The sequence below is a fragment of the Coccinella septempunctata genome, chromosome 7, assembly GCF_907165205.1.
Source record: "Coccinella septempunctata chromosome 7, icCocSept1.1, whole genome shotgun sequence".
NCBI classification, from domain to species: Eukaryota; Metazoa; Arthropoda; class Insecta; order Coleoptera; family Coccinellidae; genus Coccinella; species Coccinella septempunctata.
The window spans coordinates 13,885,332-13,900,450 of NC_058195.1; the positions used below are offsets into that span (position 1 = coordinate 13,885,332).

Genomic DNA, 15,119 nt, shown 5'->3' on the forward strand with positions numbered 1-15,119 from the left:
ATTTTTATCAGAATTATGCATGCATATGTTATCCACTTTCAACGGTTTTCTTCAATACAGATGTTTTTTCCCAGCAAGAATAAAAAAAGATGATATCAGATTTTGAATGTATTGGCTCCATTCTAAAATCAGTTGTTCTCGATCAATTCTAGTGATCAATAGTTTTTCTTTCGTTTGATCTTCTACACTCGATCGCTATGCAACGCGAAACACGCAATTTGACCCAAGAGGAATGTGCCCAAGCGGTAGTTTTGCGAGAAGAAGGGTGGACATACACAAGAATTGCAGAAAGGTTTGGAGTTTCCCATACAAGTGTTTCCAGAATGTTGCAGCGATTTAGGGAGACAGGTATGAATGTCCGAAGACCAGGACAGGGTAGACCACGGGTAACAACTGCCATTCAAGAACGTTACTTGAGAGTTTTTTCGTTGAGACAACGGTTTGCAACCGCTCGCCTCCTTCAAATTCGGCTTGAGCAAACTCATGAGGTGCAAATTAGCACTCAGACAATAAGAAATCGCCTCAGAGAATATGATTCAAGGCCTCGTGTCGCGGCAAGAGGCCCAGCTCTTACCCCAGCCCATCGAAGGCGCGTTTGGATTTTGCGAGAGAGCATATCCATTGGGAAGAGGCCGATTGGGAAAGAGTTCTCTTCACAGATGAGTCTAGATTCTGCCTCTACCATTGTGATCGACGTTCCCTTGTATAGAGACGTCCGCATGAAAGATATGCTCAGTGCAATTTCCTGAATACTACTGGTTTCGGGGGAGGATCGATTATGGTATGGGGTGGAATATCTTTGACTGCTCGCACAGACCTAGTGGTCGTTGATAATGGAGCTATGAATGCTGATAAGTATATAAGGAACATTCTTGAAGAGCATGTAGTGCCATTTGCCCCATACATTGGTGAAAATTTCATTTTTATGGACGATAATGCCAGACCCCATCGTGCGCGCATCGTTCAGGAGTACCTTGAAGAGGTTGAAGTCTCTCGAATGGAATGGCCAGCAAGAAGTCCAGATCTCAATAATCCGATTGAGCAGGTTTGGGACAACCTCAATAGAAGGCTGAGCAGTTCAGAAAATCATCCAGCTACTCTCAATGACTTAGGAATCCAACTCGGAGAAATCTGGGAAGGATTAGATCAGAACATTTTAAGATCACTCATTTTGAGTATGAACCGTCGTTGCCAAGCTGTAATTAACGCAAAAGGGGTGGAAATACCAAGTATTAAATCACTTATCAGCATTTCAGTATTTTGAAAATTGTTCATTTCTCTTCTTTCACATAAGATCCGGTGAAATCCTGAATTTTTCTTCCATTTAATGTGTCTTGTTTCATTCAAAACCTTCCCGAGAGAACATAAAAAATAAGTTTGTAGAGTCAATGTAGAGTTAACTTTCATTAAAATTGTTTTTTTGCGCATTGTATAAGAGGTGCATGGTCAAGAAAAGGTTGGGAACCCCTGCTCTAGAGTAATCAAGTCTTCGAATCAACTTGATGAAAGTAAAATCAACATGAAAAAACCGGAAGCATACTACAATTTGTTACTTTATTATTACAATTTATTACACGTGCTATTTCCGAATGATAACTGTTTGGTGCAGGTACTATCTGAACCCACACCCACTTTAACTTTCAAACTTATTTTTCAAAACGTTTAAGTATTCATTAGATAGCGTCCAACTTAGTTTCAAGAGTTAGGTTCTTTGAACTTTTGGTATTTTTATTGTTCGTAATGGTCATAATGAGAAAAATGGAAGACTTGGGTGATATTTTCTGTTCGAAAAATATTCATCAAATAAATGAAGAACCATATCCCAAAATTCATTTCATTCGATAAAAACATTTGTGAGATAGAACTAAAAATAACGTTTTTTTATTGTTTTTCAACAGCCTGTATCTTTCAAACCGAGCCGATTCGGAAAAAAGGGTAAAGGAAAAAGGTGTTTCTTTTGACCTAAAGAATCTACTGTTGAAATATTTGTACAAGTCAAAGTTCAACCCTGTATAAAAAACGCCTTTAGTGGGAGACTTACCCTAACCAAACTATAACTATAAGTGAAACTTATATTATATAACAAACGATGTTAGTCAGAAACCACCCCTACACTATTTTTTGACAAGAAATTCTCCCTTCAAAATTTTTAAGAACTATTCATCTACACCCTGTAGATTCACAGAAAAACAAGGAGTCGCCTTAATAATCCTCCCCAAAGCGCTGTGTCAACCCCAAAATAAACCCGCCCTCGTAAGAATTCCATACGACCCGAACGCAATATTCAAATAAGAAGTTGAAATATTAATTCGATTAACAAGATAGCGGTTCATTTGAATTCCCGGAATGAGCATGAAATAGATTAATGAATGAGATAATAGCAGCGCTAGCTGCTCAATTTGCATTTTTGCCCAACGTTTTTCTATTTAGAGAACAATTAATTTTCCTGCTTTCCGGTTTAGTTCGAAATGAACAAGCTCAGATTATGACATTTTCGATGCAATCATTCAGAGGCCGACCACCGTTCCGCTGGTTTTTCACGGAATATCTGGAAATACAGGCATAAAATCTCAGAACCAAACTTAGCATGCACTATTTATCCACTCTGATTGCCGCCTACCTCTTCCTTGATACGTATTTCACGAAGTTTTGACTTAATTTCGAAGTAATCTTTCTACAAGATTCCTAGTTCAGTGAAACTCAACCCCAATGAGTAATGACGACTCGTTGAGTATGCAGGGTCGACCCAAAAATAATCAGAAAATGTAAAATAATTTTATTCTCTGAACGTATTCTGAATTATCAATTTCTAAATTCAAATCTAGATTAATTTCCTCGTATAAAGTATAACGTAGTACATATAATCTTATTTCCATCAACATGACGCCACGAATTATTTGATTTCGAAGCTCTCTTCCATCTAACCTGTCACGGATGAAATATACTGAATCCCATTGAAAATTTTCTGCTCTTTTCAAATATCTCAATCAAATTCCAAAATTTTAATTTACAGGGTGTTGAATTCCAGCTTGGAAGAAGTCCCTTATTTTTCAAATACGGACCTGGAATTTTTTGGAAATTTAAATGTGAATCTATCGACCTGTGTAAGTGAATCATATATGCCAAATATCAACCAACTATACTGGTTGGTTCAAAAGTTATGAGAAATTCAAATTTTAAGTGAATACATGAAGCACCCTGTATCTGCGTTATGGAATTGATTAGACCTATCTAATATGGGTTTTTTGGACTCGCCTAGGGTAGCTCTAGCTCAGGTTACCGTATGTTCATTTACCAATAAAACACCCTGTATAGAAATTCGGTAAGGAAATTAAATGATAAACCCCTATTACAGCGAAAGTAAATATACAAGGTGTACCAAGTTCGAGGGCCTATTAGACGTTTCTGGAGAACTGGATCTATTTGAAATCTGAAAATTTGGATTAGATATTCTTCGGCATTATCTACTGAGCTATAATCTAGGCTAAAATATTCTTGATGCCTAATCACTTTCAGTTATACAGTGAATGAAAGTAAATTTTTCCAAAAAAAATTTTTTTTTCCTGATATGATTTGAAGAGAAATATATTCAAAATTGAATACTCTATCATATCAGAAACGAAAAAATAGAAAAAAATATTTTCGAAAAATTTATTTCCAATCCCTGTATAACCGAGAGTGCTCACGATTCAAGAATATTTTAGCTCAGTAGATAATGTCGAACAATATCATAATCCCAATTTTCAGATTTCAAATAGGTCCAGTTCTCCAGAAATTTCAAATAGGTCCAGTTCTCCAGAAATTTCAAATAGGCCCTCGAACTTGGTACACCCTGTATAGCAACTCGAATGTAAAAAAAAAAAACAAACAAAACAGAGAAACTTTGATTTCTTTCACTCTTTCGTGATTTCTTTCACTCTTTCGTGATTTCTTTGTGGAAATAACGTAAATAATAATATCCTGCGAAAAATTGGCATATTTCCTGCTGCCAATGCGCCGCTTGTATCTATTCGGCATTGTCCCAAGTCACCCTATGAAACAACAAAATAAATTAATGAGATCCGTGTCACCGTTTGATTTGCAAACAACCTTGTTTCATGACATATCTAATATCCCACTATCCAGAAGAAAAAATTACACATGCACAAAATGAAACACATGTACGGGACACTAGAAAGTATAAGCAGGCCCGGATCTAGGGGGGGGCAAGCGGGGCGCTTGCCCCGGGCGCCAGCTTAAGGGGGCGCCAAAATCCACCAGAGGTTAAAATTTTTTTTTTAGTTTCTCGGAAAAAATTAATTTCCTAGTGCTAAAATCGAAACTGTAGAATGGAAACATGATAAACTATCACTATGCCAAAAATCTTCAAAATCAATGAGGGATCAATTAACTGTATATGTATTATTCAGTCATCTCTAGGAATGATCGCCACACTTGGGTGAAATAGGTTAAAAGATAGGATATGTCTACAATGTGTCGCAAGCATAGAGCCAGTAATTTCTTTGCCTGGGGAATTACCGACTCATCCCAATTTCATCTGGAACTAAGGGCCAAAATTTCCGATTTTTTATGGACCATAACTTAAAAACTAATCCTTTCAGCAAAATTCTGTTCGCATATTCGTAATCTACGCCCTCGTTTTAGTAAATACACCAATATTGGTGGAAATGGCAGGGATCGAAAATTTTTCAAATTTTCCATAGGTACTGTATGAATTTTTTGAAAAATATTTTTGGTCTCCGATCGAAACCAAATTCGTACTGTACACTAATACGAGTGCGCAGAACACGAATATGCAAACAGATATTTTTTTAAAATTAAGTTTTCAAGTAATGGTCGATGGAAAATCAGAAATTTTGGACCTTCGCGGAAAAATTATATAAAATCTAATCTGTTAGCGATAGATGAATGAAGTGTGGTTTTTTCTAATCGCAAAGAACCAATCTATCACAAAAGAATCAGCATATGACTAGTGCTTTTTTTCTGGCTGCTACACCTAAAGTACTCATTTAAGGAAAAATCTAATTGCATATTCGTAATCAACGGCCTCGAATTAGTGAAAAAAATAACTCGGGTTGAAATCGCGATGACGAATATGCAATGATATGTTTCCTAAGAACCTTAGAGGGGAGGGGCGCCATCATGAATTTTTGCCCCGGTCAGAAAAAAATCATAGATCCGGGCCTGAGTATAAGGGCCATAAAAAAACTCTACTGAATTCTTCGATTTTTCCTGTCAATTCAAACGCTCTGGACAAGGCAAACTCAACAGAAATTAATTGTTAAACTAACCGAAAAGACGCTACGCAATCTTATAAGTCGGTCCCTTCACTCATAAATGGTAAGATACAAAGAAATCTGCAAGGGGGGTAATTGTCCCAAGTTACAGAACTGTACCAAGTCACCCGAATCTACCGGTATCCTATTAGCATCGAAGCTAACCCTCGAATTTTCGACTAAGAAAAGCGTGTTGCTATTTGTCCTTGTAAAATTGCTACATATTTTGATATTTTCAATCTGACTGTGGTCGTACGGTTTAACTATAAACACTAAACAATTTGAAGAAAACATCGATCAATATTTGTATATTCTTATAGTAAATTCGTTCATCGATATTCATAATATCAAATTCAATTTTTTAAATTATACCTGTATTTATGTGATACATCGGACAAAATTTGGATTTTTTCATCCTTAGCATTCAAAAGCATTATTATAGCATCATCATAAAACCATAGGACATATACGACATACAATTTATGAGTCATTAATAATTTTTTGAAATATTATCGAAAACGTAGTTACCTTTTCGTGTGGTAGTAGTTGATGAAATATGAAAAAACGTATCGATTACATGTTAATCTTTTTTTTGTGATTATTATTTCAGATAATTAATTAATTAGTACCTACACTCTTCGAAAAAGGCCTGTTGCGTTTTTTGTTCAATTCTAAGAATTTTTTGTTTAAACGAGAATATAGCGGTGATTTAAAACCCAAAAATATTTTGACAAGCGCCATAGCCCCCTCACATTTCGTACTTTTCATTATGAAATGTTCCAAATATCCTACGCCTGCTTTTCAAAAGAGAATACTCAAAGGAATCTGGGAAACTTTGGAATATCAGTAACTGATATTCCAAAGTTGAGTATTGACCGTGTGACTTCATTGATAAAATCAGTTTATCACTGATTATTTATCAGTGAAGTCATACGATCAGTCAAATACAAAAATAGTAAATCATTAAAAGTGATTTTGGTAGAGATGAAGAAAGAATGACCCTGTATATAATAGTGCTCGAATGAAACGTGTGAAATGTGAAATACGATCTTCAAATCCATTCTCAAGCACCGACAGTAATAGGTCAACGACAAACGAAAGCTACAGGTCGTAAAAATATTGAAATGTCACCAAATCAAGCGCCTAATCTAGTGTTAAATTTAACGACCCACCATTCGGATAGCGGTTAATCAACTTTGGTCCCTAACGGTCGGAACAACACAGATTCATTTCGACATTTTTCCACAATTCTTTGTGTTCAACTGTTATAAATAATTATCGTTTTTTCCACTTTGCTTATAGCAAAAGTTGTCGTTTTCTTTCAACTATGATGAAGAATAAATAAATCAGCTTCCGTGTGCGGTTTCGCAATTCTGAAAGCTTAGCTCGAAATGAAAAACTTCGTGAAACAACTATTAAATAAAAGAATATTCAGGTTAATTCGAAAATCAGTATCTAGTGTGGAGTAGGCGAACAAGGCTAAAAAAATTATATCTGTCAATGTTTTGGGGAAAAACCCTTTTCAATATTTCATCAAAATATGAATATACATTTGTGCTATCGGTTGGCATAATGAAAAACCCAATGAAACTCTTCTTAAACTCATACATTTATTTTTGGGGCTCAGAGTTGAATTCTTTCATGACAAAATTCGATGATCATAATGAATTCTAGCAACTGGTATTTCTCTAAACTTTGCTAAAATCAACAGAATACATTGGTTATATATGAAGTGATTTCAGCAAGCCCCAACATAATGAAAATAATAAACAGAACTCACCAGGGGTAACCCTTAAACATACTTTTGGCAAGAAACTTCCAACACAAGACAACTGAAAATGAAACTTCTAAATACTCACTCGTTGATAGAGGAATCGGACTATCGACCAATACTGACTCGATTATCTCGGACGACATCGTCTTGTTAGAATTTCCAAAATCTTCAGCCCGAGGAAAGACCCCTGACAGTTTGCTGAAAACAGCCTGCAACTTGGAATCTTTCTGGGCATTTTCCTCTTGGAAATTAGACCGAAACATCTCGTACGATTTCTGAGCAATTTCTAGTAGTTTCTTTTCATAATTTTTTCAAATTGAACCAGAATCGGGGGTTCTTTTCAGCCGGTGAACCTAACCAAAATTCAAACAGCTTCGACACCGGCTAAGGGCGAATAAGAACTCTGTTCCTACATTGGCAATCAGCTGATCGACCAGCGGTTTACGCAACGTTGCCAGAACTAGCCTGCCATCCCATTATTGGAATAAACTGATAATTCCTAGGAAATATTCTCATTTTAAACTTGCCAAAATATTTGCAAAATTTTGAGATTTAATTATAACTCATTTTCCTCCCTTCTTTTGGTAATGTTTCCTGTAGAAAATCCAATTCTAACCTAGAAAAACACGGAAAATAAACCATTAATTACATAAAAATTGAGACTATGGAAGTTCCTACTTTAAAATGAATTTTTATGAATGACTATCTTCTGACTATCTGCTGAACCAGAACACCAGAAACTTCCTTTTCTAAATTTTTCATTCTATTGAGATATTTCATGTTATTACGCAATGAAACAATGAGAAAAAAAAATGGAATGGTCATGAGATACCTATTCCATCTAGAATTCTAGATCTAGCTAGATGTAGATATCCTTTTCGGGAAATTAATACAGTTTATTCCCATCCACCTGACAACGTTGCAGTGTACGCTCGTTTTCACTCAGCCAATAGGAAACTGTTCCACTCTTTATGATATTCTAGCCTGGCAACAGTCCGTCAAAGTCAGCTGTAACGATCGGTATGTATGAAGCTCCGACATGATTACTATGTGCTGTCTTTTTCTCACACCGATTCTCACATAGACCTTCCGGAAGATATTTAGAGCATTAAGTTTTCTAAATTTTCAGTTGTAAACATCGACAGTGATCATTTCGAAATTGACGATCGTGTTTCTACGACGTTGTTGATATTTTAAGGTGTATTTGTTTATATTTTAGAGGAAAACGCAAACATACACAAAGAAGAAATAAACCGGCAATTTACGAGGTCATTTCTGGAACGTTTGTCTTATATAGATCTATTTGTTCGCACGGTTTCCTGTTTATGTTATTAGGTATATATCTTTCGGTAGATAAGGTTTTCTTTAGAGAACATACACTTCAATTGTAATTATGGCGATAGCTAGGTATTGTAGAAAAAAATTTGTTGAATAATTGATGAATTTTATTGTAATGAATGGTGTTTTGTGAAAAAATTCATTCATCGAATCAAGTGCAAACTTCCCTACAAATATTTGGTAGCTGAATCCTTAGACGATTTTCAAATAAGTTGGGTACGAAGCAACAGCAACCGAAAATCAAAAATTAGCAATTAGAATCTATCAGCTTCATACCTTTTTTTTGATTTATCTGAAATCTAAGATTATCTTCATTCGTATTCAATTTCACGGTCATAGAGAAGGTAACATCATCTTAGCTCCAAGGGGGTATATTAGTATTCTGTGGGGGTACCTACCAAAAAGAGTAATTTATCTAACTTGAACACACAGCTTAACAGACTGACAGCTATTCTAGAGCCGTTGGAGCTTGAGAGGCGAGTTTCACTTTTCTATACCTACCTACCTAGAATAGATATTATCTACCCTCCATAAATATTATCATTGAGTGTTAACTCAATGGTCGAACTCAGCTACATGAGGTTATTGCAGCTTCTGCCAGATTCTCACGCAGCACTAGGGCTCATTCCTAAGCTATTAAACTGAAAGCAAAGAGGAAGTTCCAGCAGTAATGGTAATTTTACCAAATCAAAAATTGCGTGACACTCTGATGTGTTGAGACCGGAGTGAAGTCCCAAGCACGTTCTTGTTAATCGTGTTTATATCCAAAGATGAAATTTTTAAGGAAATCCATTTTTGTGTTGACAGATATTATACAAATAAAGAGTTCATAATATTCTAATTATTTTATACATAAATTATTATTATTATTATTTCCATTCAGAACACCAACTTGATGACATCGGTTTTCCTTTTCCCACGGATGAACGTGTTTTAGTATCCCTGGATTTGTCAGTCTATCAGTTATAATGTCAGTATGGACATCTGTTGCCGACATGAAGAAGCTCAACATTTAATTTCACTTACTGAATTATAGACATCTTCCTCGATAGTTGTAACCACAGAACGCTAACCAAACTTTTTATTATGGAGGCCTCTACCCCTGCTATATTTGCCCTTCATAATTATGGAGTATTATGGCATAAAAATAAGAAAAGTAAAACTCTGTTCAAGTAGTAACTTTTCAATGAATGATATTCTATGATTGTTAGATTAAGATAATCTGTGTTCTGATGAAAATTTTTGTTCTGTGCTACTGATCTTTCACGTGAGACCATGGAATGGAGCGGAGATTGTGCGGGTGCGGGTAACAATGTGATTCTGTGGTTAGTCAGCGCAGCTGAAATCACAAGTTCACAAGGTGGTTGACGAGCGTTCAATAAAGTTAAGGTGAGAAGTACTCATTATTACATAATATTTCAATAAAACTTAATGAAAATTTTTTGCCGTATTCACTAGTTCAAGACGTTGGTTAACGATCTTTTTATATTAAATTTACTCTGATATTTTCGAGTTTCCTTTACTTATATAATAATTGAATCTTTGAATTGGAAGATAGCGATCATTATCTCGTCTTCATGTGATTTTCATAAGTGCACCAAATGAATCATTTATTCATCGATCATTTGTTGTATATCATGGCCTTGCCCCAATTTATTCTATGAGGTTCGTTCTTTAATCTATTTTCGCACCCTTTTTCTGTCGTCTGTGTTTCATTTTGCAAGGACGCTATTGCATTGCACCAGATTTCACCATGTACCTTTAAAAGTGAATTCTTCCAATTTTATCTATTGATAAGATAGTGATGAGCACTCGAGTCATTTTTTATTCTTTTATGGATTTCCCGATACAGCACCAATATGATGTAATGGGTATAAAGTTCGAAGGAATGCCCAGTGAACTTCCGCCTTAACCTTCAATTACACAACTTTACGCATGGCAAAATTAGTAGTAGCATCACCACGTTGCTATTTTCGATGTCGTAAGTTTGGATGATGGTCTTTGGGCCAGTCCAAATTTTATCAGTTATTGATTTTGATATTTCGTGAATGCCTTTGACTTTGAACAATATCGGGTTGGATTGGTTTTAATTGTTGCGTTGGAAGGTAACATTTAATTTTTTCCATCCCACCCACAAGATTGTTGAAATTTCCACTAAATATTTTTTGAAACTACTTATAAAATTATAAATTCTGGAAATAATGTGGACTTTAATAACCATATATACTATTATATTTGTAAATCTTTAGACTCATTCATGTAACTTAGCAATGTTTTTCCTCTACTTCAGAAGATCGAGATGGGTATTCCAGCTGGTGACGCAGAAAAAGGCAAGAAGCTCTTTGTGAGCAGATGTGCACAATGCCATACTGTAGAGAAGGGTGGCAAGCACAAGACTGGCCCGAATCTAAATGGACTTTTTGGTAGAAAGACTGGACAAGCGCCAGGATTTTCATACACAGACGCAAATAAATCTAAAGGTGAGTGAGGTGACTATAGAGGTTGGATTTGCACTATGGTATCTCCCAAATCTACGTTAATGTACATTTGGGTCGAAACTGTGCTATAAAAAATTGGGTCGTCGGCATAGTTGGCTATACAATCTTTCATGATGTACAGCCTGGATTTAGCCCAGACAATTCTTTGAAAATTTTATTTTTATTTGAACATAACGTTTTTCTGGGCCAATTGTTGCCTAGAATCCTCTAGAACTAATATGGGATCACTCATAGTTCTACTTCACTGTAGACTGCATTCTCAGTGCTGTTTGTCATAAAAAGTTTCTGCAGACAAGCATCAGTCTACTGAGCACATCCTTCTAGCAACAGACTGTTGAACATTGAATCCTTGGTGTACTTATGCTGACTGTAGACAAGCTTGGAGATTATTAACCACTTTTTTTTCTCATTCCTCAAAATGATGGGACTTCGTTATTATCTGACCAACTTGCTTAACAAATTTGTTCCATTTGCACTATGGTATCTCCCAAATGTACCTCAATGCACATTTGGGTCGAAACTATGCAATAAAAAATTGGGTTGTCGGCATAGTTGGCTATACAATATTCGATAATGTATAGCCTGGATTTATCCCAGACAATTCTTCGAATATTTCATTTTCATTTGTGAATAACAGATTTTTTTTGGCCAGTTGTTGCCTAAAATTCTCTAGAACCAGTATGAGATTACTCATAGTTCTACTACTACACAGAAGACTGCATTCTCTGTGCTCACCTACACAAAGTTGGGTTTGATTTGCACTATGGTATCTCCCAAATCTACATCAATGTACATTTGGGTCGAAACTGTGCTATAAAAAATTGGGTCGTCGGCATAGTTGGCTATACTATCTTCGATATCGTACAGCCTGGATTTAGCTCAAACAGTTATTTGAATATTTTAATTCATAAATAATTAAAAAAAAAACGAAATAATAACCACTTTTGAATCCCCTAGGAATCACCTGGAACGAAGACACACTTTTCATTTACCTCAAAGATCCTAAGAAGTACATCCCTGGAACCAAAATGGTGTTCGCTGGCCTGAAGAAAGAGAATGAGAGAGCAGATCTCATAGCCTACTTGAAGGAAGCAACGAAGTAAATTCGTTAAAGTAAAACTCAAAAAATCTTGTTAGTGAAGGACCGAGACTGCCTTATGTGATAATTTGAGGCGTTTTGACAGTTCCCTTCGAAGCCGGTATTATTCACAAAATGACGGTTTTTGTCCATGTCATAGTGAAATAATTTGTACAAATTAGATGAAATTTTAACTTATTCTTTATTTTAAAATATACCTTTAATTGATATATTGCTTGCTTGTTTTTTTTTTTTTTTCGAAGCTCATATGACAAAGTAGTGTATTACATGAATCTCATCTGTTAAAAAGAACATTTTAAATTCTCAAATAATTTTAGATCAAAAAAATAAAGGGTCAAGTAGTCGCATGTAATAATTTGTTTTTTCTCCTCATGTCAAGAACAATAAGCAATGTTTGAGTACTTTTTCTCGTAATTATACAATAGTAATAAGTATTTTGGTTCCAATAAATTCCAAATCTGCAACAGCCACTGCATCAATATAGGTTCTTCTAATGGAAGACAACACCCTTTTATGAGCATTTGATGCATCCAAGGGGGCAGTAGAAAAGAAATATTGTGTGAAGAAGGTAAAAACATCATTGAGGGGATTAATACTTGATGATAATATTAATTGTTTATTGTGGTATTGCAATCATTTTCATCACTGTGCGAAGATTATGTCTACCCTCCACTAGAGACAGCCTTTGTTGCAACCCACCATAAATATATACCCAAAGATTATAGAGTTAACTCTATAATGCCTAACAGGACGTCTGAGGGGTCAGCTAGTTTTAAATAATAATTCAAAAAAAAATCTCATTCCAGACTTTCAGTGTATACTTGCATGAAGCACCCTCTTTTTTCCGAATAGTAGTTGATACAAAGTTTCAATCAACAGTTATTAACTGTTTAACTTTCATGACAGAAACGAACCATCCTTTAGAAACTTTTTTATTCATTCACCTTTCCTCATTATTGAGATATTCAAATTATAGAGGAACACATTTGACAAAATAAAGATACATAATTATCAATATACTTTCAGTAGAAAATTTCTTTTTAAAATATTTACAAATAGTTGCAATCTAGTCACAATATGAAGATTGATTGAAAATGAGCATGCATTTTATGATCTCAAAGTAAGGGGTTCTAAAAGAAAAGATGTTCTGAACAATTACAGCCTTGAAAAAAGAGTTTTCATCTCCTTCCTAGTAAACAAGGATTGGCCTCGGAATTTTCTGCTGTAAACTGGTAATTATCGCTATGAAGCACTGTAAAAATCATTATTTGACCTGTTGGAAATAGCTAAGATTGAACAAATTCAATATTGAAATATGGTGTATGACAAAAGTGACAAAATAAAGAATATTTATTCCAACTACAGTTAATTGCTGTATATACAATTCCATATAAATGAATAATCATTAGTGTACTGAATAAGTTGAAAAAACTAATAAGCACTTAAAAATCATTTTATTCTAACCCCGAACTACAATTTTGAACATTAATGTGAATCTCCAATAATAGTTCCAAATGTGAAATTATGTGTACAAAATAATGGAAATATGACCCTTTTTATATCTACCAGAATAATGCATCCTTTTCTTGAATATTTGGTAACGTGAAAAAACAATTTGAAAAATTTCCCAAGGCTGTTCCTCAAATTTCAATGTAAAAATGTGAATATTTTCAAATTGCACATAAAATAATTGTTTTTTATTCGTTAAAAAAATAAGTAACATTTTAAGCAGATGACCTTCCAACATCCAAATCTACCAATAACACTCAAACATTCGTTAAAATGAAAATGTCACTTATCAATGTGGAGCTCCATTCAAAAATTATCGATACAGAGGCTTGAAAATTCCACAGTCAATGGAAGATTTCTCGGAATTAATCCAACCTTCATCAACTTTGATGTTAATCCAAATCGGTGTTATCCAATAATCTATTGCTCATTCTGGAAGAAGAAGAGGTTCCAAAAGCTGAGTCATCATCGCTATCACTGTCTCTAGTTCTCATTCTCAACATATCAAATAGATTTCCAAATATGCCTTGATTTCTATCTTCCCTTTGTTTGATCCCAAAGAAAACCTGTCCTACTCTTTCTACCATATCTGCATAACTAGGATCTTTTTTCAAGGCAATTTCATATAATTCACAAAGTGTTAAAAATGAACCAAAGTTATTTCTGAAATATTGAAAGAATAAACATACTATCAACGAAGATTATTTATGTTTTTACTCACTTATTGATTATAGTTAAGATAAATGAAGAAAAATTCAGCAGAGGTTCAGAAAATGGTATTTTATTCCTTTTTATCAAAGGATGTTGTGCCACATAAGTTTCAAAAACTTCATTAGCTGTTCCTAAATTATTTAAACTCAAATACTGCAACACAGCTTGAGTTATAAAAAGGTCTAATTCTCTTCGGTACCCATATTTCATGTGATACTCTATCAACATTTTTGCACAACTTTCACCATCATTCGAAAGCATATAATGGTGACGAGCTTGTGAATAATTTTTTTCTTTCCAATATATCTCTGCTATACACTGAAATATAAAATTTACTGGAAATGCACATTTTAATATCAACTATCAACATACCTGATGCAAAAATGGGTTACCTCGAGGGCTGTCCTTAGCAGACCATTTAATAGCACTGGCCATAAATGTATCCCTTTCAGGATTTGATGGGTCTAATTTAGAAAATATATTACACAGCTTTGAACTCCATTTGACCACATTTGTCTCCCCTGCTTTGATTAATACGTCCACTAACAATTTTGCTAGGTCTGCACCGCATATTTGCTAGAAATTGGATGACTTAAACTGTTTATGTTTAAAAATTCTCAAGAAATATACCTGATCATGGTCTAGAAATAATAATGAACCATTATATAGCATTTGGTATAAATCATCATATTTTTCTTGACCTAAGTACCTAGAATTTTCAAATAGGTTATATAGATAAGCAATTGGAAATAATAATGGCTTTCACACCTAAAATATAAAGTGCGATACATCTGGTGAGCTTCATAATAATTTCCCGATTTGATGGAGTTTTCCAATTTCGTCAAAATTCTTGGAACCCCTCTTTCTCCTTGAGACGCCATACTTTTTACAAAATAAAACCAGAGATTTTTAGT

General features: G+C 34.6%; 3 protein-coding genes across 4 annotated transcripts in view; 1 reads left to right on the forward strand and 2 right to left on the reverse strand.

Annotated features, from left to right (window-relative positions):
• The window catches only part of LOC123316655 (protein charybde-like), a 30,439-nt gene extending 22,983 nt beyond the window's left edge, over positions 1 to 7,456 (reverse strand). Inside the window, exon 1 of the mRNA XM_044902842.1 lies at positions 7,136 to 7,456. Within this exon, the coding sequence (XP_044758777.1) occupies positions 7,136 to 7,313 (178 nt within the window). The 5' untranslated portion in view covers positions 7,314 to 7,456. The remainder of the gene's footprint in view (positions 1 to 7,135) is intronic.
• A 2,166-nt stretch (positions 7,457 to 9,622) lies between these two features.
• On the forward strand, positions 9,623 to 12,194 carry LOC123317349 (cytochrome c). Of its 2 annotated transcripts, none has more exons than XM_044903828.1 (3): positions 9,623 to 9,777; positions 10,679 to 10,868; positions 11,844 to 12,194. In XM_044903828.1, the coding sequence occupies exons 2-3, from the start codon at positions 10,688 to 10,690 to the stop codon at positions 11,987 to 11,989; spliced, it is 327 nt and encodes a 108-aa protein (XP_044759763.1). In that variant the 5' UTR covers positions 9,623 to 9,777; positions 10,679 to 10,687; the 3' UTR covers positions 11,990 to 12,194. The 2 variants fall into 2 exon arrangements, with proteins under 2 accessions (XP_044759763.1, XP_044759764.1); XM_044903829.1 differs by lacking the exon at positions 9,623 to 9,777 and adding an exon at positions 10,338 to 10,493.
• A 710-nt stretch (positions 12,195 to 12,904) lies between these two features.
• On the reverse strand, positions 12,905 to 15,110 carry LOC123316382 (Golgi to ER traffic protein 4 homolog). Its single transcript, XM_044902429.1, has 5 exons — positions 14,974 to 15,110; positions 14,836 to 14,914; positions 14,578 to 14,781; positions 14,216 to 14,523; positions 12,905 to 14,157 (listed from the first exon to the last, which is right to left on the reverse strand). The coding sequence occupies exons 1-5, from the start codon at positions 15,084 to 15,086 to the stop codon at positions 13,887 to 13,889; spliced, it is 975 nt and encodes a 324-aa protein (XP_044758364.1). The 5' UTR covers positions 15,087 to 15,110; the 3' UTR covers positions 12,905 to 13,886.
• Positions 15,111 to 15,119: the final 9 nt, after the last annotated feature.

Bases quoted from the DNA above. Each gene is read 5' to 3' on its own strand.
- LOC123317349 (XM_044903828.1), top strand. From the start codon at position 10,688: ATGGGTATTCCAGCTGGTGACGCAGAAAAAGGCAAGAAGCTCTTTGTG. The intron at 10,869-11,843 runs GTGAGTGAGGTG...TGAATCCCCTAG, and splicing joins AGACGCAAATAAATCTAAAG to GAATCACCTGGAACGAAGAC.
- LOC123316382 (XM_044902429.1), bottom strand. From the start codon at position 15,086: ATGGCGTCTCAAGGAGAAAGAGGGGTTCCAAGAATTTTGACGAAATTG. The intron at 14,782-14,835 runs GTATATTTCTTG...TCCAATTTCTAG, and splicing joins TATTTCTAGACCATGATCAG to CAAATATGCGGTGCAGACCT. The intron at 14,524-14,577 runs GTATGTTGATAG...TTTATATTTCAG, and splicing joins GTAACCCATTTTTGCATCAG to TGTATAGCAGAGATATATTG.